Genomic DNA, 22,547 nt, shown 5'->3' on the forward strand with positions numbered 1-22,547 from the left:
TCAGCACCTGTGCTGAGAAGCAGGTGACAGTGAACTGCGCAGACCATTCTAGGGGCAAGCTGTAATAGTGTCTACCCTTCCGAGAAAAAGAGAGAGAAGAAAATCCACACTGTAGTTTAGGGTATTCAAGGCAGTGAAGTTCGCGTTGGCTTTGTGAATGCGGACTTTAAACAAATTAATCTATTGCTGTTCAACTGACTGTAAAATTAGTAGATTTACTGTTGCAAAAAAGGAGAGCATTCACTTCCACTCTAATAAGGTCACGGATGTGTCCCAGGCTGGCAACAAAGCAGCCTTCAGAATCTTTGCAGCTGAACCCATCAGCTTGCAAAAGCTACAGAACAATGTCTCAGATGTACAGCGGAAAGGCCCGCGCCATACAGTTGCCATGTTTAACTAGACATTTAATACACTTGCTACATTGACAATGTTTTGTTTTTTTGATGTGGTGTTTTCTCTCTCTCATTTTTCATTCATTTGCTACCAAAAAACACACAGAGCTTGTTTTTAGAATCACCATTCAATTAAACTTCCTTTAAAAGCATATCTTGGGCAACATTATGGTGGAATGTGCTTCTTCAGAATAGTTTTTCAAAAGTTCCAAAAAGATGTATTCCCTGCACCCCCCCCCAGCTTTAATTCATCTTGCTGCACACGTTTTCATTATTTGCATAAACCACCAGATCAGATACAATAAACAGTTAATTTGTTCAGCTCCCACCCCCCTTGCCCCAATTGTTCGGATTAATTTGCACATTAACTTTTAAAAGCGCAAAACTTGAAACAGACAGCTGTAGGCATTGTGACTTCCTGCATGTATGTGCAAAATTTTTGTTGGTATAACAAGAGAACGGTCCTTTAATTTGTGGTGTAGATTTATGCACCAATTTGAAGAGACTCTGGATGTGTACTTCAAAGTAGCTCTTCAATTATTTTGACCTACCCATAAGCAGTAAGCAGAAAGAGGTGGTTTTTATAGTGCGGTAACTGGGGTGTGTGCACCACAACACTGCCAAAACTCCTAGGAGTCTCTCAGTGTCTCTCCAGAACCTCAGGAGCCTTTCCCAGTTCAATCTGAAGATGCTTGGAAAAGCTTTTTTTAGAAAAAAGAAAACCTAACAGACAAATCCAAGTTTAAAGAGCAAAGGGTTGGTAACCTGATGTTTAAAACCTAACATGTGTTCATCAATCCAGTCTTAGCTGAATGTTTATTAAATCAATTGGTACATCACGGATATCTACACTAATCTAACAGGCTGTGCCTGCTTAAAACATATACTTGTTTCAGAGCTAGTGTGGTTTAACGCTTAGAATGCTGGACTAGGAACTGGACTAACACGAGTTAAAATCTCCTCAGCTATGAAGCTCATTGTGTGCCTTTGGGCGAGTCACCGTGTTGTTGCGTAGAATAAGGAGGGAGAACAATGTACGCCACCTTGAGCTCCCTGCAGGAAAGGTGAGAAACAAACGTAGCAATAAATGTACTGTCACTGACAATAGATGTAAGAATGCAAGCCCTGCAAACCCTTATTCATTATTCATTAATTTACTTAATTTCTGTGCCGCCCTTCATCCATAGATCTCGGGTCGGTTCACAGCACAGAAAGGTTTATATGAGTCATCTTGTGGGCAAAACATCTGCACCTACCTCTTGATTCCCAAGATCAGATGTAGTTCAGTTAGATAGCTAGATGGCACCCTCTGCGTACACACGATGCTATAACAACAGGATTGGGGGAACCTTTGGCCTGCCACGTGCTTTTGCTGGACTGCAACTCCCATCAGCCCTAGCTACCAGGGCCAATGATCTGGGGTGATGGGAGTTGTAGTCCAGGCAAACTGGAAAAGCGCCTGTCCGTCCTTAGCTGTGAAACCTCGCCGCCAATGTAACATTTGCTCTGCTATTTCAGGGAGCAAAAGGAGCACCCGCCAGTGGCGCGCTCTGCCCCAGGCGCGCCCTAGGACGCAGCGCCCGGATCGAGGCACCTGCTGCCTGAGGCTGGTCCCTTCATCCTTCCCTTCCCCTGCTCAGCCAGCCAGGCACTCTCGGCAGAGCGGCTGGGCCTTTCCCCGCCCCGCTTCCTCCGCAAGCCCTTCCTCTTCCCCTCCGACGGGTCGTTTGGCTTCCTGTCCCCCGTTCCTGGGCGCTGGAGCTGCCGACGGCCCCCGGGGGACTGACAGGTAAGCCGAGGGGCTCGCCCTGCAGGAGGCCTTTGAACCCGCGGCCGGAGTGAACGATCACCCCTCGCTTGCTGCTCCGGAGAAGGGCTGCGTCTGCCTGCCAGAGCCTCGAGGCGCCAAATGGGGACGCGCGAGAACAGGGCGCTTCTGGAGAGAGGACAGTGCCAGAAGTCGAAACCACATCTGGGATGACGGGCAGGTCTCCCAAATTCCAGCAGCCTTGCGTGGTACAGCGGGTTGTATGTGTGTACTGCATATAAAGCCTTTTGCTGTACCCCATTAAGTTGCTAGTCAGTTTTATGAGATTCCACCCCGAATCTCTGGCGTGTACACAGGGTGAAATGCACTTTTTCAAACGCCTGATACATGAGGATTTGCAGAGGGCCTAATGCGCTGATAGAAAGTAGGAGTGTTGACATTCACCAGTTGCTGCGATATATTATGCTCATTTGAATGAGTCTCTTTTTAATGTCCCAATGGATGTTGTTGGATTCCAACCATGGGACTTGCAGTCCAGCCACGTTCTGAGGCCCACAGCAAGTTCGCCACCACACCACTAAAGCAAAGTTACAGAGCAAACATCACATTGTAATGCATTTCTATGAGAATTGTATGATGCACTGTTTCATGAAGTCCTTTCTTGTGTTTCCCTAAACAGCTTGCTTCACTGGATAACTCCAGAGCAGGAACTGTAAATTGCTTCTTTTCATCCTCTCCAGTTTTTTCCACTTTATAAATCTCCTGTTTTCTTTCTTTCCCACTCTCCATTGCCAAGCAATACCATGGCAGATTACTACATTTGATAGAAACAAGCACGCATAATATCGGTCAATAAAGCACCACACATAGGCAGCATGAAAAACTTTGATTTATGACCATAACCATCCTCCCTTCAGTGGAAAAAAATCTGACAACATGCAGGTGTGCAGACAGTTGGAAATGTGCATGCAAAAAATTTAAAATGATAAAAATATTGGTTTGTATCCAATGTAGGGCCTTCTCAGAGAAGACTCATTAAAATGAATGGGCATGACTTAACTGGGGTCCATTTGTTTCAGTAGGCCTACTCTGATTTGGGCCCCCCATTTGCCAGGCAAATGTTTCATGCATAGATATTCCGAAAGCGGTGTGTGCATTTGTAGCCCCTGCAGTCTCTACAGAGCAAAATCTCCTCCCAACACATTATGCTCTGGCATTGTCATAAGGGGTGCAAGATTCTTACACACACATGCATACATATGCACACATACACGTGTATCAAATCTGGCCGTTCATGCTTTTGCAAAAAAAATTCCACATTATTTGTCCAAAATCTTAAGCAAATATGTTCATGCAACCTAATTACAGAGCAATCCTAGGCATGTCTGATCAGAAGGAAACCCCACGGAGTTCAATCAGGCCTACTCTGAGGTGAGTAGGAATAGGATTGCACCCCTAGGCTGCAAAACGCTTGCCAGGAAGAATGTCCCAATTGAACTCAATGGGATGCACCTCCAATACATGCAAAGGGTTATATATTTATTAAGGCAGGGGTCAGCAAACTTTTTAAGCAGGGGGTCGGTTCACTCTCCCTCAGACCTTGTGGTGGGCCGGAATGCAGGCGTGCGCACACTCTCTCCCGCTACTACAGGGTCCGGTCCAACTGATAAGAAAGCGTTGTATACCCTTAAGGTATCATTCTGTTGCCTCCCACAGCAGTTCCAAGGGGGTGTGCAATTTAAAAATAAATCCTGTCATATGTTAATGAGAATGCGATGCAATACATCTGAACACAGGCAGGAATTTTTAAAAATAACATATTGTAATGAAGCAGCAGCAAAGGCCTGGGTATGTCGATATTTCTGGGCACCTTAAAACTTGTATACAATATAATTTTACAGGTGTTTACATAGGAAAGGATATCTTGATAATTTAAGCAAGGAACTTCAGTGCATTTAAAAAATATTATTTTATTTATTTCAAAAGACATATATATACCTCAGCTGTAATAAAACCTCAAAGCAGTTTATGAAACTCTTATTTCACAAGGTTTTCTCATTTTTAAATATTGTTTTTAGGTTTCTGGGCGCACCCCCACCCCACCCCCATGTATCCAGAATGGCTGGCTTGTGCCTAAAGAAACTATTGGATCAGGCCAGAAGGAAGGAAGTGAATCACATCACTAAGTATTTCACCAGTTTCTTGGTGCAACCAGTAAAAAGGACTACAGCCTCGGAAACTTGGATAAAGAGGGATTCTCAAAAAGGACTTCTGTCTGTCCCTACACGAGCATTCTGTACTCATGAAGATGCCAAGGGGAACCTAAAAGCAAAGCAAAGAACCACCAGTTTCAAAAATACAATTGAAAGCGTTGGGAGGAAAATCCCCCATCGGATTATTCAGCTGATTGATGAGAATGGCGAAAACCAGGGAAACATCCACAGGGCAGATGTGATTCGAATCATGGATGAAAGAGCAGTGAAGCTTGTTCTTCTGAAAGAGAAAGCAGACCCTCCAGTGTACAGACTAATGTCCGGACAGCAGATCCTAGAAGAGCGGCTCAGACTTAGAGATAAGCAGAAAGCTAGCGCTAAAAATGGTATGTGTAGCACTTATTCAGTCCATAATTCTAAAAAGCTTTTAAAAAGATGGATTAGGCTCTAGTCCTTTGTTTTTTCGCTGCATATATTTTTAATGCATATTTATTAGCCTAGTTGGTTATCAAAATAATGGGAAATATGCTGATCTGCATCTGCTCCAGGATTTCATGCAGGGATAGCTCCATTTTTTAAACTGAGATTGCAGGCTCTCATATATTACTGCTTTAGTTCACAACTGCAGAAAGTAGAGGGGAGAGAACAAGTAGATGTTCCCAGAACCACCACTAGCTTTGGGGATTTTAATGCCCTACATAGTTCTTTATCATAACTACAGCACTGTTGGGAGAAGGCACACTTCTTAAGACTACAAAAAAGAGCTCTCCTTCATTGCCACTTGAGCATAGTTCCAAATCGCTACATCACACAAAGTCAAGCTCTAAAAAGAACAAAAGCATATGCTTTGCCAGTTTATTAGCCATATTAAAACAACAATAACTTGGGAGCAAGGAAGAGCAGGAAAAACCATTTTCTGTACATTTCTTTTCCTCTTAAGGATACTTGGGCCTCTGTAAATAAGGAGCTACTTCATATACTTCTGCCATGTGAAATTCATGCTGCGATTCCCCCCCACAAAAAACCCCATACATAATTGAATCTGAGCTAGTTTGGAACACAGCTGCTTTAAAACAAATCCTAACAATCTCTTTGCTTATCATTTCAACAGGCCCCGTTCAGCAGAAGGAGATAACCTTTTCCACAGCAATTGAGCAGCATGATTTAGACACAAAGATAAAACAGATTCAGCTGTGGATTGACAAGAAGCACCATGTCCGGGTTACATTGCAGCAAAAGAGGGGTGGTGATGGAGAGAAAAATATGGTAAGTTACAACCAAAGTTTTCATTGGAGGGTCTCTAACAGTCAAGTTGGCCAGTATTGTGAACTGACCTTAAGTCAAACGTTTCTGCCAACACTATTTGGAGCATTTTTTTTGTTTTTTAGTTAGTTTAAAAAGATTTCAAACAGCCAGTTCCCTCTTTCGTGCCCATAACCTTCATGAGTGAAGTGCTTAGGGTACCAGATGTTCTTATGACTCCCAGTAGCCATTGTTAGGATATAGTTCCATTCCTCCTTAAAAGAGTCGGGCATGATTGTTGTGTCTCACATGCCTGTTTACTCTCAGCACTGTTCCCGCTGGGAACTTCCATTTTGTATATAGCTGTTGTTCTGGCTTTTTCCTCGACATGGATGCAAGCAGTCATGTTTTTCCTTTGTTCTGACCTACATTGATTAAAGCTGTAAATATGCTCTTCTGTCTGAATCTTCCGTTGTGGAGACTGCTGAAAAGGGTGTGCACGAGTCTTGGAATGTGTCTGAGGCTCATGTCGCTAATTGACTGATACTGTTCCAACGGGAGACCGGAGATTGTCCGAAGACGACGTGGAGGCCTGATGCCTCCATCTCCCTGGCAGTATCCCAGCAGCCATTGCCCCAGCTAGCTTGGCAGCCGTCATGAATGATGGGAGTTGTAGTCCACAATTAGAAATTTGAAGGCCTTTACATCTCTAGCCACAATGCACCTGGAGGGCCACAGGTTTCCCATCCCTGCTTTAAAGTATGTCTAATGCCACACATTCCAGCATAAGGAATACAGGCTTACGTTTTAATGTTGGCTACAATCCTTAGCTGCATAGTTATATGAAAGTAATTCCTGTTGAAATCAGGGTGAAGGTAAACTAATTTTGACCTCTATGAAGAGATTTGGGGTCAGGAGCTGGAGATCCCTGCCTCAAAGCCAGTACAGGGTACTACTTATCTTGTAATAAGCATGCAGAGTGAAGTGGCATCTGTCCCAATAGAACTTGCCAGAACAATAATGAGAATATCATAATGGGGGATGGGCAAGTCTCCAACCCCAATCGAGGTGCTCACCAGTGCACTAAACTAACACACAAGATGGAAGAGGCTGTGCTTCGTCAGGCATTTCTAACTGACCCAAGTCAGAATCTGTAAAATGATTGAATTTCTGCTCACCACCAACAGCATTCGTTGCACATTAATTTAGTAGACGTTCCTACAGCAACAGCCTTTGTCTGATTTTTTTACACTTCAGTCAAGTCCTTTCACTAAACCTTTTTTTTTGTTTTTAGGCTCAAGTAATACATTCATAATGCCAGTACGTCTTTTCCTTTTCAGCTGGCATTCTTTGGTCAGATTTTGGATACGATGCCTGGGAAAGCGACTTACCTCTCTGAGCCCCGCACTGTCAAAGAAGGAAGGAGCACGTGTGTATTGAGGCATATGTCGAACAAAGAAATCCAGGAATACAAAAGAATGGAGAAGAACAAAGGAGATGAGAAGGAGAAGAGAAAGGACAGCACTGAATCAGAAACCCTCAAGCAGTGATTTAATGTTTTTTTATAAAAAAAAATTGAATGTCTCTCCAGTTTTCTTTATAAATCCCATAGACTTGCCAGTAACGGCTACTTCATAAAGCCATTTTCAACTTCATATGCATGAATATACTGTCCACATTCATCTGATACTCTAGCCAAGGGACAGTGTTTCCACAGTAGGCAACGTGGCGCTCGCTTCAGGTGTGATCAGAGCCTCATCTACAGAGGAAACATTTCTTCGACATGCTTTAGGCGGGATGAATCCACTCAGACGTGAGGCCAAACTCCGCTTAGGACGTGGCTTTTTAACCTTTGAAAGGAAACACATAGATTTGTGGTTCACAGAAGGGGATAAACATATAAACAATAAAGCTTTAAAAAAAGGACATATACGTTTTGTGGTCAGCAATCTTGGCAGCTAATCAGTGGGAAATGATGGTAAAGTGTTGTTGTCCACTCTTGTCTGTTTTCCTAAGTGGCGAGAAGTTTCAGGGTTTGGTTTCCATTTGCAGAAAGGAGCCCCAGATCCAGAGATGTCCCCCCTGACTTCCCTGATAAGTTTCCTGGGGCCTTGGGGATTTTATTGAATGGGATTGGCGCTGCGGGTGAGGAAATCCCTGAAATTTTTGTGGAGGCCCTTTTCACAAGAGGAAATCTTACTCATGGAAGTTGCCTCTGCCCGGTTTTCAGGGATCCCCTCAACCTTTGCCCCATATTCCCTTCAATAAGTTTCTCCGTCTCTTTGGGAGATTTTTCAGGATGGGGTGGGATCAGGAGAATATGTTTCTGTCAGCCTCTTTTATAGCTGGCTAATTTCTGGATCCAACTTAACAGTATTTTTGTGATATTTGCTCTGATAATTAAATGCAGAAGTAGGGCATAAGCAGGAGGCGGCAAAGAGCAGGCACTCTACAAGCCAGCAGGTTCAATACAAAACATCAGATCAACCCTGCACCTCCAAGGTCCTTCAAGCCAATGTACTGTATTTTTCGCCCTATAGGACGCACTTTTTCCCCTCCAAAAATGAAGGGGAAATGTGTGTGCGTCCTATGGGGCGAATGCAGGCTTCGCGGACCTCTCCGCAAGCAGCAGGAGCCAGCGCTGGGCTCCCACGGCTTGCAGAGAGCTGCCTGTTTGGGGGCTGGGGTCGGGGGAAGCTCGGGCCCACCCCAGCCCCGCGCCTGGGGGGGAAATAATTTTTCCCCCTTTATTTCCCCTCCAAAAAACTAGGTGTGCCTTATGGGACGGTGCGTCCTATAGGGCGAAAAATACGGTAGATACGCATCACAGCCCTGTGCATATAAGTCACCTTCACAAAGAAGCTCTGATGGATATTTCATTTAAAGTTATCACCTAATCATCAGCTCCCATTTGCCAACCACTATGAGCTATTACCATGCCAACAAGGGTTTGTATAGTTAAAGCTATGGTTTTCCCAGTAGTGATGTATGGAAGTGAGAGCTAGACCATAAAGAAGGCTGATCGCTGAAGAATTGATGCTTTTGAATTATGGTGCTGGAGGAGACTCTTGAGAGTCCCATGGACTGCAAGAAGATCAAACCTATCCATTCTGAAGGAAATCAGCCCCGAGTGCTCTCTGGAAGGACAGATCGTGAAGCTGAGGCTCCAATACTTTGGCCACCTCATGAGAAGAGAAGACTCCCTGGAAAAGACCCTGATGTTGGGAAAGATGGAGGGCACAAGGAGAAGGGGTGACAGTGTACGAGATGGCTGGATAGTGTTCCCGAAGCTACTAGAATGAGTTTCACCAAACTGCAGGAGGCAGTGGAAGACAGGAGTGCCTGGCGTGCTCTGGTCCATGGGGTCACGAAGAGTCGGACATGACTAAACGACTAAAGAACAACAACATGAGCTATTAGCAGCACACACAAAAAGGCTAATAGCAAAGAGTTCAAGAAACTAGTTCCATCATGTAGACCAGAGTTTCCCAAACTTGGGTCACCCGCTCTCCCCCCCCCCCTTTGGACTACAATTCCCAATATTCCTAGCTTGCAGGACCAGTGGTCAAGGATGATGGGAATTGTAGTCCAAAAACTACAGTCCAAAGACCCAGGTTTGGTAAACACTGATGTAGACCCCCTGTGTTCAGATTACCCCATTCAATTATAAACCTGTCACATCCTCCACTCAGGCCCTGCAATTCAAAGCGGGTTCACACTCCTAAAACTGCATGGGGAGAGCAAACTGAAACCTTTGACTTACTTTTGAATTCAACTTTCTCTTGTCGGGATCATGTACAACACCATGCCTTACAAGACTTTGCTGCAAAGAACAAAAATTAAAAGTTTATACATGTGCAACCAAGAGAGGAGGAAGAAAAATGTGCATGTTAAGGTTAACTTGAAAACGCCTACTTTCATGGCAAAGACTCTCCCACAGCCAGGGTGGTCGCAAGTGAACGATCTTCTTGCCTCATGAAATGAGACAATGTGGCTTTGAAGATTGAACAGGGTTGTGTACGTTCTGCCACAGCCCTCCCTTGGGCATTTAAGCACCTCTCTCTCGGCAGCGTGGATCTTCTGGTGGCACTTGAGGTAATCTTTGCGGCGGAATATTTTGCCACACACGCTGCAGGTTATCGGTTCTGGAGATGAAAGAGAAAATGAAATGGGAGTGGGCGGGGGGGGGGGGGAGAACCCAATGTAAAACCTGAAATAAAAGAATTTCTAAACAGGATTTAAACAGTGACACCTCTTGTTTTTTCAAAGGCAAGGAACAATTTATGTGTGTACTATTTTCAGCAGCAGAATATAATATAAGAGTATCACCTGCTCCGGTACAATCCAGCAAGCACTCACATCTTTCTGCTATAGCAGGCATGGGGAACCAGTTCCGTCTAGCAGGCCAGATGGAAAAGTGGGCAAACTTCTGCAGGCTATGTTTGTTGGGTGGCTGCATCTATCCATCAATCACCTGATATATCATACGACCTAAGCTGAACCCAATTCCACTGGAAAGCAGCAAGGCTTGCACTCACTGCTGAATTTAAATGACACCAAATGCAAGCCTCCCTACAAAAGGGCAGCTGCAGCTGACACCGTATGACAGGTTGGAGTGATCTTTGCCCCCTGCTGAAGCTGCCAAACTACAACTCACAGCAACCCCAGCGAGCATGGCCAAAGATGATGGGAGTTGTATTTCAGCAACATCCGGTAGGCCAACGATTCCCCATGTCTGTCACATGTCAGGTAACTGGCAGGTGGGTGTAGTTGGCAAAAACAACTGTGCAGGCTGAATTGGACCACCCGGCAGGTCTGACCTGTAAGGAAAAGGTTCCCCATCCCTGTTCAACTGCTTTCTACTCACATCCATCAGCTGTACACACATACTCCTTGCACCCTACTTATGAGATACTGTAGCAGAGTGGCCAAAAGTCCAGAGTTGTGGACCAAGTAGTTCCTGGTTCAAATCTTATCATTGCAATGAACACACTTGGTGGCTTTGAACAAGCTACAACCCCCAAGTCTCAAATCCCCCATCTGTGAAAAGGAATAATATTGACCTGCATTAGGGTTATTATTATGACTGTCAAGAGTATACATGACAGGCTTTTAACCCACTGAAGAGAGTTATGCAATTACTGTTTGTGTATAGATATACAATCATAGCCATGCTTACAAATGCACATCTGAAACTAGTTGCATGCACAGCGTATTGTATTGCTATAAAGCAAACAAAGTCAAGAAAGGATTATTAGTAGAAGAAATGATTGCTGTTTTTGAAAAAAAAAGAGAGTACATAATGGGCTTCCAATATTAGAAATCATTCAAGCTGAATCAATCAATGTGTAAAAGTTCTGATAGTACTTACCGACATGACTTTGTCTCATATGTTTCAGAAGCTCTGACCAGGTTTTCCCAACAAACGAACAGCCATCCTTTTTGCATGCATAGCCTATTAAGAAAAACAGTTTAAACAGCATATATATATATATGCAAAACCACATGCTGTAGGGCATGGATGGGGAGCTTGCAGCCCCTCAAACGTTTGTTGGATTCCCAACTCCCATCAGCCCCAGCCAATGGGCAGAGACAGATTGACTGTCTTATTTACAAACACTCTCGTGTATATCACAAGGCAGCATACAACTTAAAAAGCAAAGTATTAAGTAAAAACATTTTTCAAACACAACAGTAAAAGGTTTTTGGCAAAGCACCTCAAGTTTGAAAGGCCTGTCTGAATAACTCAGTCTTTAGGATATCATCTAAAACCAGCAGGGATGACGACTCCTGCTGAACCTCTACTAGCAAGGAGTTCCACAGGACAAGGCCTGCCACACTATAGCCTCAGCCCATGGCAAAAGCCAGCTGAACCTCAGAGGTATGTGGGACCAATGAAAAGTGCCCTATCAGAAGATCTAAGTGGTTGAGACCGAACATAAGGAGTAAGGCAGTCCTTAATAGGATGGTGAGAGCTGTCATCCACAGCTGGAGGGCCACATGTTCTCTTTCCCCTCCTATAGGGCATCTCCTACCACGCTCTGCTGTCCAAGGAGACAGTAAACAAATTACCTCAATTTGAAGCTGAGTTTCTGGTACAGTAAGGGCTAGCCCCACTGCTCTTAACAGTGACTTGTATAGTATTCCTCAGTGAAATGTTAACCCAGCATGGCATCAATGGGGAAGAGGCTTTTTACAAACCACCTTTAAGAGGAGCATCATCCCCGAAGTCAGCCCTAATGTAGGCTCAAAAAAGACTTTTCGCACACTCCTGCCCTACATATCATTTGCTACTGAAATGACACACATCCAATGCACTGTGACTGACGTCAATCTGATTTAAAACCAGCAGACCTGCTTCCATAACTTCCAGTTTTGAGCCTTATATTTGAAGGCAACCCATTAAAGCAACAACAGCGCTGGGTTTTACACAGCCGAAGCAAGAGGAATAATTTACCTTCGTGAATCTTCTCATGACGCTTCAGATGGGCACGCATGGAAAAGCGCATTTCGCATCCTTCGTGGCTGCATCTACATGACAAAAACAAAACACACAACACTCAAAACAAGAAATAAAAATCCCAGTTCATAAACAGTGTAAGTGAAGGTGGACTTTTCCTTTACTTCCATCACTCACCCACCCCAAATTGACATGATGCTCCAAGAAAGAAGAATTCTCTGGTTGGAAGAGCAATGTGCCACATTTTTAGGTTACATTTTCCACTTTCAAGTCTTGAATGGCAGCTAACTGATCATGACGGCTTTTGTTTTATTTTCACAGTGCCATCATCTATGATGCTTAACAGAGCTGCGTAAGGAGAGGGCCTTGTTGGAGATGGCATCCTATTTTAAGTGCCTGGTAAATACCTTTTTATTCTCCCAGGGCTTTTATTTTGGTCTTCAGGCTCTGTTAAATAAAAACATAATCTTCCTCAGGGCAACCATTTAAAATTCCTGCCTACAAGCACCCTGAAAACCTCCCTACTTATTTTCATGAAAAAACAGGAATATTCACCTACTTGAACGGCGGTTCACCAGTGTGTTCAGACTGATGAATTTTCAACTGCTGGTGTTTTTTAAAGGATTTCCCACATCCTTCAAAGTCACACTGTTCGGAAAAATCAATACAGTTACTGTTAGAGGCAGGCTAACGTAAAGTACTAGCATATGCTCAATATTACATCATGCCATAAAGCTCACCATGGCAAAGCTGAGGAAAGGACCCAGGATTTTTGGGGTTTAATGTAATCACTTGATCCAGTAATACACACTAGTATCTTACCTGCACACAGCATGCAGCAAAGCTTTGGTTAGAGTCCTCAGCACAGACTGGGCTCCCACTGCTAGCTACAAGCCAATAGCACCGTGCAAGCAAACAGGGTATGTCCCCCCACCATATTTGTCAATGGGTAAAAGCTGACCATGTGTATACAGATAATTGTACTGCTTAATCACAATCTAGATGCACATGCTCTAACATTGGTAAAAGAGTTAATAAGTCAAGCCCATTTAATGAATTATTTCCTAACACTGAGCAAAGGATTACTTATCATTATTCATTTATATACCTATTAGAAGCCTATTTGGGCAAATAAAGAAGGCCACTTACTATGTATTCCTTACAATGCTGTAAATGTTTGCGACCAATGTGTTTGTTCAAGTTTGATTTTGTTGTAAATCTCTCGTTGCAGCCCTCCACCTTGCACCTACAAATACACAAGTGTATGTTCTCTATAAAGAATATGAAAGAATACAAGCAGGTGAAAATGGCCTTTCCAGATGTCAGCTAATTAAAGAAACCTTAGTCAAATCTTTGAACTGGCCAAATTAACTGGTTAAAGGTGTATACATTGGCTAATGAATAAAACAATAATTGTTAAGAGGGTAAAAGGGAATACTTTATTGGTTCTCAGGGGCTGCGGGCATACATTGCAACACGCACTTCCAATCTTAGAAGAATCATTCCTTCTTGCATGAGAAAGGAGGAAGATCTCCTAAGATGATGCACCACGCATTTCTTTATGAATGAATCTTAAAAATAAACCAGTGCACCTTTTTAGTCAGTACAGGGTTCCCCCCAATTGTTTTTCTCTAATAAATATATTAGTTAAAATAAGTTTGTTATGAATAATCTCAGTAAAAAGAAACACCACACACAGAGGAAGGGGGGAATAACATAATATATCACAGTGGTGGGTAAACTGTTCCCACCTCTGGAAAGAGTCATATGCCACTCCCCTCTCAAGCTAGTCATTGGGCTGAGAGGAAAAAAATGGGTGCCAGGAAGAGGAAAATGGGGATTATCATTAGGCGAAAGAAAAGGGGGTGGCTCAACCTAGGCCTCGTCTGCATTATACATTTAAAGCACTATAATACCACTTGAATAGCCATGGCTTCCCACAAAGAATCAGTTTATTAAAGGAGTAGAGTGTTGTTATTCAAAGGTGTATGATGCTACTTTAAAATGCATATAGGGTCCTACTCTCTAGCCCCTGCTGGCTTTGGCTCTGCCCACAACCAGTATGCTAGGAAAAAGGCTGTAGCTCAGTGATAGAGCATCTGCTTTGCATGCAGAAGGGCTCAGGTTCCATATCTGGCATCTCCAAGTACACCTGGCAGAGAACCCTGCCTGAAATCCTGAACAGCCAATGCAAGTCACTATAGACGATACTGAGCTGGCTGGATCAAAGGCCTGACTCAGTATAATGCAGCGTTCTATGAAGCCCCTGACAGATTGCCTTGGAGGGAAATGCAGACCTCAAAAGAGAAAAAGTTGCCCAGCACTGACTTAAAAGCTGAAACTGGTGCTCCCAACTACAATATCCTATGTTCTAGAACCATACTTGTTTTAAAAGTTTTCATTTCATATCCTCCACCCACAAGGCTGGAGTTTTTTATTTAGCCAAACCTCAACAAAATATGTTAATCTTATTAGTTACACAAACATACAACTGCCAGCTTCACCCAATCCTATTCCTGTGGCAGCAAACCTGCAAACTGCAGATCTTAACATCTGTTGGGATTTTTGTAACAATTTTGTAACAATTCCAGCACCTTCCCCACCCACAGCCATACTATACTTACACAAATTGCTTTTCTCCAGTGTGCGTAAGATAATGGCGCTTAAGATGGTACAGTCTAGTGAAGCCTTTACCACAGCCTTCATAATCGCAAACGAAAGGCAGCTGATAAGGAGAAAGACAGCTGATTTTATATCACAAATTTATTTGCTTTACTCATCATCTTACACATCCTACCAATTTCCCAAAACAGTTGCTCTTGCACACCAAATACCATATTTAGCTGATGGGGGATTTCTTTTTTAAAAAAATAACTGGAAACTTTCCCAGAGATTTTTCTCTATGGAAATTATCCTAATTTACCCTCCTGCCCCTATCCGGAAACGCGTCATCTCCAGAGAGGCCCGCCCCGAACAAGCGCGTCACCCCCGACCGGCCAATGACGGCCCGCTTCCCCTCGATTGGCTATGCGAGGGAGGCCGCGCTCCAATAGCAGCAGCCGCCGAGTTTGCGCTCGCGCGCCCCAAGGTTCGATTCCCTCTTGCTGCCCGTCGGCATACCTGGCCCCCCGGTTGGTCTCTTGCGGACACGCTCTCGCCCAATGGCCGCTCTCCTTTCCTTAGTCCCGCCCAACTGACCTCTCCCGTGTGGCGGCACAGGTGCGCGTCCAGCTTCCAGGCCCTGTTGTAAATGGCGTCGCAGTCCGGGAAGGAGCAAATGAAGGCTTTCCTCAGGAGTGCCGGAGGCGGGCGGTGGCGAGAAGCGCTGAGCTTGCGCCTATCGGAGGCGGCGGCATCTTCCTCTTCGACGGCAGACTCCTCTCCGGCCATGCTTGGAGCGGCGGTGCACCACGTGGTAGCGCTGGAGCCCCGCCCCTCCAAGCCTCGCCATCCTTAATTTGTCCCTTCCCGCCCACCGTCCTGCAAACGGGGCGGGGCGGGGCGGAGAAAGAGAGCGCGCAGGAGTTTGCCTTAGAAGAGACGGCGGCATGCGCGATTGCGCAATGCGGTCGACCTCTGGGTGGGCGGAGTCTGTTGAATAAAAAGCACACATCTCGGGTTATTTCCCAAAAATCTTGTATTGCGCATTTATGAAATGTACATACATATCTAATAAATGTGCATTGCATTTGAAGGCAAAGTTACAGGTAGGTAGCCGTTTTGGTCTGCCGTAGTCGAAACAAAATGAAATAAATAAATTTAAATTTAAAAATTTCTTCCAGTAGCACCTTAGAGACCAACTAAGTTAGTTATTGGCATGAGCTTTCGTGTGCATGCACTTCTTCAGATGCGCACACGAAAGCTCATACCAATAACTTCACTTACTTGGTCTCTAAGGTGCTACTGAAAGGAATTTTATAAAAAATTATTTTATTTTGATTTGAAGGCAAAGAGAGCGTAAAGGACATGCACAAAAGGAAAGGGATGGGAGGGAGGAATAAACTGGAGCACTTGTTCTGAAATCCAAACTTATTTTAATAGCTAGAATTTTAAAAGGTTCTGTTATAAGAATTTTAAGGTCCTAAATATGAAATAAACGTTCATAAACACAAGGCAAACATACATAAGTATATAAACCACGTGTCTGAAATAGCACAGGAGAGCAATCCTGAAGCCATTTAGACTCCCAAATTGACCTCACTGTCAATGTCACTGTCTGATGTAGACTGCCTCCTTCTGTAATGTATGTATGTTTCTGGGGGTGGTCTTGAGCTACAGGGCGGGCAGTTTCAAAAGTCTGTATAGGGGCTTGGCACCATTGTTCTGGGTTCTCTCCTGCGTGTGGTCAATGGGGAACCTGTTGCAACAGTTAATAAAGATCAGGCTTACTAACCGCTTTGCTTTTCAGTATACTCTGGTTGGCCTCTGTTATTTTCTCCTACCAATAGGGAACCCACTTAAGGACACTATATGGGCTCTTGGATACCCCATAAGGGAAAAGGAGCAGGGTTTTCCTTTTAACAGTTCGTAGCATAGAGTAAATGAGGAGGAAAGGAAGGAGTGTCTTTACAGGGGACTCCCAACTCTTGTTAGCCTCAGATAGACAACATGGCAAATGGTCAATCAACTGCATATAGCAAATATGGAGGGCCATAGAGTAGCCACCCTTGCAGGCCATAATACAGCCCATAAACTCTCCAATCATGCTCCAAGGCATATTTTCCATTTGAGTCTTACTATGCTGAAGGTTGGTAACTCACTCTATGTGCACACTGAATTATGAAACAAATTGAGATGAGTTGGTGCCCCCTCCCGTTAACAGGATTGATCACGCGGTGCCTAATTTTTTTAGCAGCTGTATTGCTTCAGTTTTCTACAAAGTTTAATACTCAATCTTTTCTGCCACTTTGCTTTTTTGAGAATGACACCAAGCTGAGTGGGGAAATGTTGAAGGGAAGTGGGTGGGATCTTTTGTTGAGCAGATCTAAGTTTTAATCATAGTGAATTATTTTTCAGGGAACTTTGGTAAACGTTACAGCTATTGTTAGATTCCCCATTATAGTCACTGAGGAAGGGAATAAAGGTTTGGAATGGATTTAATAGTTCAGGTTGATATAGATAAGCTCTAAAACAGATTGGGCTTCCCAGTGTTACAGCTAAGAGGCAACTCTATGGCAATTCTGTGTATAGCTTAAGAAAGGATAAGTGGCCATCCAGCAATAATTGGTAAAAACATAACCATCCTAGCTCTCCTTTGTTAATGAACTCCTATAATGAGACGGGAAATCAGATTTCCAGATTATTTATAATTCAGCAACTTCACACTGGAATTTCCCTTAGAAACTCTTTTGTGGGGAAATGAATAGTTCCAGAATACAGTGAGTTGTTCTTAATTCTCTTTAATGTAGGGGTCCATCACCATCCAGATGTTTGTGTGATTCCTGCTCCCATCAGCCCCAGCCAGCATGGCCAATGGTCAGCCTTCCATATGTTGAGTGAACCTGTAATGTAGTAAACTCCACTTCCGTAGAGAAGGTGGTTGACTGTTAAATGACCTTGACCTCATTGTGCAGTCTTTTCATCCTGTGGAGCTAAGGAGGTAGGCAACTCCTTTGAATGAAAGAGTAGAAAGGCTGTGTTCTCTACCTAGGAGGGTCCTGAATAATGTCCCAGCTCAGGCATAGGCAAACTCGGCTCTCCAGATGTTTTGAGACTACAATTTCCATCATCCTTGATCACTGGTCCTGTTAGCTAGGGATGATGGGAGTTGTAGTCCCAAAACATCTGGAGGGCTGAGTTTGCCTATGGATGTCCTAGCTTTTCTTCCCTCAAGGACGGAGTCGGAGCTTTGTCCTCCCACGTTTTCTGTTGCACAGCGTACAATTCCTAGAGTGTGGGTCGCAGCATCCTATAGATTCCCCATCATTGCTTTAATGATACCAACCTTGTCCAGATGTGGCAAGCATCTTTGTTTGCTGTGTTGAAGTTAATTTACTCACATACACCTACTTAAGGGAATATTGTTTTCTCCTATTTTTTTTTTACCATTAAGCTAATTCAAGCTAAGTGAGCAGGAAGCTAGTATTCCAACCCACAGTTCAGCAGGCATAGAAAAAGTGGGGAGATTTTCCAATCATCCTCTGCTACGATTCCTTGCATGCTCCCAGCTTGTTTCATCTGACAACAAACTTCATAGTCCTATGCTAAACTAAGGCAGTAAAAGGCATCACCCACAGATAAATTATCAGTATTTGCATGCCTTTAATTTCTCTATGCCCCCTTTGGCATATCTTCCTACTTCAAGTGACAGATAACATGCCTAAGAATCTGGTGTGTGCCATGCCTGACTGGTCTGTTGCCAGCAGGATAATTTCAGTGTCCTTAAAAGCCCTTTCTGGGATTTCTGTTTACCCCAAAACCATGTTGGATAAATTGCAGTGTTAATCAGTTGAGCTTTTCCTTCTGCTCATTCATCCAAGAAAGTTGAATCAAACAGATGTTTCTACTGTTAGGGCTCTGGGCATTTCATTGATTGTTTTCCCCTGCTTTTAAGAAGAGCACATGACCACGAAATACGCTAGACATCTGAAAAGTTGCAATTTAATTCTTTCCTAATGGATTCTATCTGTCTAGAAAACTTAGTATTATTATTTTATTTATCAAAAAAGTTAAATACAGATATTTGTATTGCATTTAATGAAAATATAACCAGACAGCAGTAGAAATGCCCACATAATCTGCCTACTAACTCTTTCCCAGCACAGCCCATTCAATAGAGGAAAGGGGGAAAGGAGAGGGGAATTGTAGGCTTCTAGAATTAATAGCCAGATACAGCAAGAAAAAGAAACAGAAGGAAAATAGACAGGTTTAGAGTCAGCACAGACACCCATGGACAGCTGCTGGGGCCCCAGGCCCCTCATGACTGCCCTAGGCCCGTGTACTGATTGGTTGAGTCTAAACCCCATTTACACTTCCCACAATGCCATTCTTGGAAGCTGAAATGACAGCTCAGACTCAGCCAGCCAACACGGATTGCAGCACTGCTGTTAGTTGTTTCTGCAATTGGTCCACCAGTACTAGGTAAAAGCCCACTGAACTCCACCACTGAACTACGGGCGGGGGGGGGGCGGGCAGGCTCCCTGGAACCTACACCGCAAAAGGGAGAAAAAATTAACAAGAAAATCCAGCAGCTGATGAAACCCAGATAATATAAGGTCATTGCTAAGAAAAATATTATCATTATTATCATTTATTAATTGTCATCTGAAGATCACACAAAAATCAATGAGCCAAAGACCTGGGAGAAGAGGAATGCCTTTGCTTGGCATCTAAAGATATGTCATGAAAGCACCAGGCAAGCCTCTCTGGGGAGAGCATTCCAAAGTAAAGTTGTGTCATAGGAGTGTGCAGCTGTTAAAGATGTTCCACCAATTATGAGTCATCCTTAGTGCAAGGATCCAGAACATTGCTAATTCAGTAGCGGCAGGCCAGGGGAGGGGGGGCCAACAGAAGCTGGAGCCAAAGACAGTGATAGGCAGAACCAACCGTTTTGCCCCTGAAATATACTTGGAGCCCTGCAGTGATTTCATGCTCTTTATTGCAGCTTGTAAAACAGTGGTTGAATTTTCCCCAAACCTCAGGCTTTTATATACATTATTTACACAACGAGTCCCATCTGATTGGCTGATTCTGCTTCCCTCCTGGAGCCTGATTGTTCTTCTCCTGCAGGCCAATCAGTTGTTGCATTCTACAATCCTACCAGCCTAATAGGCTGATTAACTTCCTCCTGGAACCTGATTGGTCTTCTCCTGGCAAGCCAATCAGTTGTTGCATTTTAGGATCCCACCTGCCTATTGCTCTAGGATCCAAGCTTAGTACATAACAGTCCTCCTCCTCCTCCTTGTTGAGCTGTATAAGTAGGAGATCACTGAGACTAAGGAGGAGGTAGCTGACAGCTATAGACACCCCCTGGTCCAGCTGAAAATAAGAATGTCCCCAGGTGAGAGCATGCTGAGGTTGGTGGGACAGCATCCTGTTTGCCCTAATGGACCAGCCTCCCCAGCACTAACAAGCTCTTCCCAACCCACAAAAACCTAATGGGAATGTCAGGCCTCTTTGAGTGTGTCCCAAAGTGTGTGACAGAAGCAAACCACACACACTCCCCAACAAACCACCACTTTGTTCCCATGTCAGCAGAATAAGGGCTGCCTATTCTATTGCCCTATCTCTTCCTGTCCAGAAAGAAAACACGCCATCCTTCAACCTGGATGTTTTCTTTCCCAAAGTAAATAATCAATACATGAAATACGCTGCTGCTTTGTCTGCTCTGTACATAAAACAAGTGGTGCTTTCTTTGCCCCGGGGTGAGACTGGTAAAAAAAAAAATATTCTCATGGGAAGCAGAGAAGCTGCATTGAACAGACTGAAAAATTAAAATTCCTGATGAGGCATTTTTTGCATGGAAGGAAAGTAAAGCAAGAAATTCCAGCATGACAGGCTACCACTGCATCAGTGGAACTATTATTTTATTATTTAGCTACCACATTTATAATCCACCTTTCCTCCAACCAGCTCAAGGTGGTAAACAATTCCCCCCATAAATCTATATGTGTAGTTGGTGGGTGCTAGTCATCAGAATGTTCATTTGAATACTTTATAAAAGGGGTGTCATATTTCGGCAAAATTGTATCGGTTGCATGTACTCTCTTACTTAGTTTCTCAGATAAAGCGATTGTCCGTTCATTCTGTTTCCCTTGTGTGATGTGTGGATGATCACGTCCTTTCCAGGTTTTTTGCTATGAGCAATCTTGCAGCTACTAAAAGAAAAGTGAAAAGTCCCTTGTGCAGTCATTTAAGTGGAGCATCTTTAAAAATCGTTAACAAACCTAGGCATGGGTTGCATTGTACATCCTGATTTGTAATTTTGCTTATTTCTGTTGATACTCTTTCCCAAAATGGTTGCCATCTGTTTATTAACTTAAAAGAGTTTTCCCTAATACGGGTTGATGCTGAATTTAGTGGTGATGGGGGTTTCCCCATAGACTATTCCAATCTGCTTCTTCAATTTTGATACCAAGGTCCTTTGTTTCATAGCCGAACATTGTCCAATGGCTAGGTCAGTAAGTATTTTGCATAAAATTGATAATATGGGGGGAGGGGGTTCAGTCCTATGCAAAATCATATTTTCAAATGGTGTCAGTGGTCTAGTCGACTGAGTTTTAATTGTTGGATTTGAGATGAAGTGTTTTACCTGATAGATTGCTAGCCAATTCACATCACACTCTTCCGTTCTTTCCATGAGCTGCCTGGCTGTGAGAGAAGTGTCATTTTCATAAAAGTGAATCTGTATAGTATATGTCTCTTTCTTTCCGGTTGATAATCAGCTTTATTCAGATGTGTAGAAGGAGGGGTGCAATGCAAAGGGAATCAGTTGTGATATAGGAGGTGTTAAATCTGATATCCGGATTCACCAAATCTTTAATTCTGCTTTTGCAAATTAGTTTGGTATCAGTTCTAGGATAGTTTTGTTATGAATCAAAAACGGGATACCTGGTATTCTATGTTGCTCAGATTGATCAAAACTCCAATGGCATCCAATGGCATCTATTTTTTTTCTTCTAATGTACGAAAAACCAGATTTTTCCACATCTAAGAATTGCCGAAATGTGTCTATTTATGTCACTATTGCATACTTATTCAGAAGCAAGCTCCCTTGAGATCGGTGCTTTTTCACTTCCGTGTATATGTGCTTAAGTTGGAGGATAAATGTTCCAGTGGAAAGTGTCTGTGTAACTTGGGCATGTTTTGCTTGTAAATAAAAAAAGCATTTGTAAAACACCATAAAGAGTTGTTCCATATGCAAAGCAAGTGAGAGGCACCCCCCCACTCTGCATCTGCGAAAGGAAACAAACACATCTGTCTTCTGTCCAGTTCCTTTCCTAAATGTCTCCCTGAATCAGGTTTTATGGGGGGTATCATAAATATCCCTTTCTGCTCGAATCCTCGGGTTAACAATGCCCCCTGTGACTACCAACACAAGATGTTGCATTCAGGGAAGAGGTGCACTCAAGTAAGAAGAGATCTTTGTGACAGTATCTCCCAGTATGGTCCCCATGCCCAGCTAATCACATTAGCATGAGAGTGAAGAGGTGGCCATTAGACAGCCACATAAAGAGCAGGAGAAAAGCAAGACTAATCTTGTTAAAAGGGAAGCAAAGATAGACGCTACTTTTACATAGCGGCTTATAATGACCCAATTTTCCCAGGATTGGCATCACCTGTACATCTCTGGAGAAGACAGGCTGGCTGGGGGAGCTTGCTTTTCCTCAGCCATTATCCAAAGTTCCAAACATGCATGAACCAATCTCCTAAAAAAAGGCTTAGTTTTAAAACAAGCCTCTTTTTGTCATGTCTCCCTGGATTCTTGGGCCAGCTACTTCCTTGCCAATTGGCTTTAAAAAACCCAAAACCAG

General features: G+C 43.5%; 2 protein-coding genes and 1 long non-coding RNA gene across 4 annotated transcripts in view; 1 reads left to right on the plus strand and 2 right to left on the minus strand.

The window, feature by feature from the left end:
* Positions 1-1,786, minus strand: part of LOC310843965 — a 350,168-nt gene extending 348,382 nt beyond the window's left edge. Inside the window, exon 1 of the long non-coding RNA XR_014563833.1 lies at positions 1,649-1,786. This is a non-coding gene — a long non-coding RNA (uncharacterized lncRNA). The remainder of the gene's footprint in view (positions 1-1,648) is intronic.
* Positions 1,685-7,199, plus strand: MTIF3 (mitochondrial translational initiation factor 3). 2 transcript variants are annotated; one of them, XR_014563619.1, is made up of 4 exons: positions 1,685-2,181; positions 4,239-4,759; positions 5,485-5,858; positions 6,240-7,199. XR_014563619.1 is itself a non-coding variant. In XM_083737047.1 (4 exons), the coding sequence occupies exons 1-4, from the start codon at positions 1,817-1,819 to the stop codon at positions 7,163-7,165; spliced, it is 1,251 nt and encodes a 416-aa protein (XP_083593173.1). In that variant the 5' UTR covers positions 1,709-1,816; the 3' UTR covers positions 7,166-7,199. The 2 variants fall into 2 exon arrangements, 1 of the variants encoding a protein (XP_083593173.1); XM_083737047.1 differs by having other exon boundaries at positions 1,709-2,181; positions 5,485-5,639; positions 6,956-7,199.
* On the minus strand, positions 7,163-15,657 carry GTF3A (general transcription factor IIIA). Its single transcript, XM_083737145.1, has 9 exons — positions 15,274-15,657; positions 14,700-14,800; positions 13,225-13,321; positions 12,635-12,723; positions 12,073-12,146; positions 10,987-11,070; positions 9,531-9,760; positions 9,379-9,438; positions 7,163-7,465 (listed from the first exon to the last, which is right to left on the minus strand). The coding sequence occupies exons 1-9, from the start codon at positions 15,463-15,465 to the stop codon at positions 7,307-7,309; spliced, it is 1,086 nt and encodes a 361-aa protein (XP_083593271.1). The 5' UTR covers positions 15,466-15,657; the 3' UTR covers positions 7,163-7,306.
* Positions 15,658-22,547: the final 6,890 nt, after the last annotated feature.

Source organism: Podarcis gaigeae, assembly GCF_964106915.1.
Source record: "Podarcis gaigeae genome assembly, chromosome: 4".
Classification (NCBI taxonomy): Eukaryota; Metazoa; Chordata; class Lepidosauria; order Squamata; family Lacertidae; genus Podarcis; species Podarcis gaigeae.

Bases quoted from the DNA above. Each gene is read 5' to 3' on its own strand.
- MTIF3 (XM_083737047.1), top strand. From the start codon at position 1,817: ATGGGAGTTGTAGTCCAGGCAAACTGGAAAAGCGCCTGTCCGTCCTTA. The intron at 2,182-4,238 runs GTAAGCCGAGGG...TATTGTTTTTAG, and splicing joins GGCCCCCGGGGGACTGACAG to GTTTCTGGGCGCACCCCCAC. The intron at 4,760-5,484 runs GTATGTGTAGCA...TCATTTCAACAG, and splicing joins GAAAGCTAGCGCTAAAAATG to GCCCCGTTCAGCAGAAGGAG.
- GTF3A (XM_083737145.1), bottom strand. From the start codon at position 15,465: ATGGCCGGAGAGGAGTCTGCCGTCGAAGAGGAAGATGCCGCCGCCTCC. The intron at 13,322-14,699 runs GTAAGTATAGTA...GTGTATTTGTAG, and splicing joins ACTGGAGAAAAGCAATTTGT to GTGCAAGGTGGAGGGCTGCA. The intron at 11,071-12,072 runs GTAAATTATTCC...TTTTCTTAATAG, and splicing joins TCATGAGAAGATTCACGAAG to GCTATGCATGCAAAAAGGAT.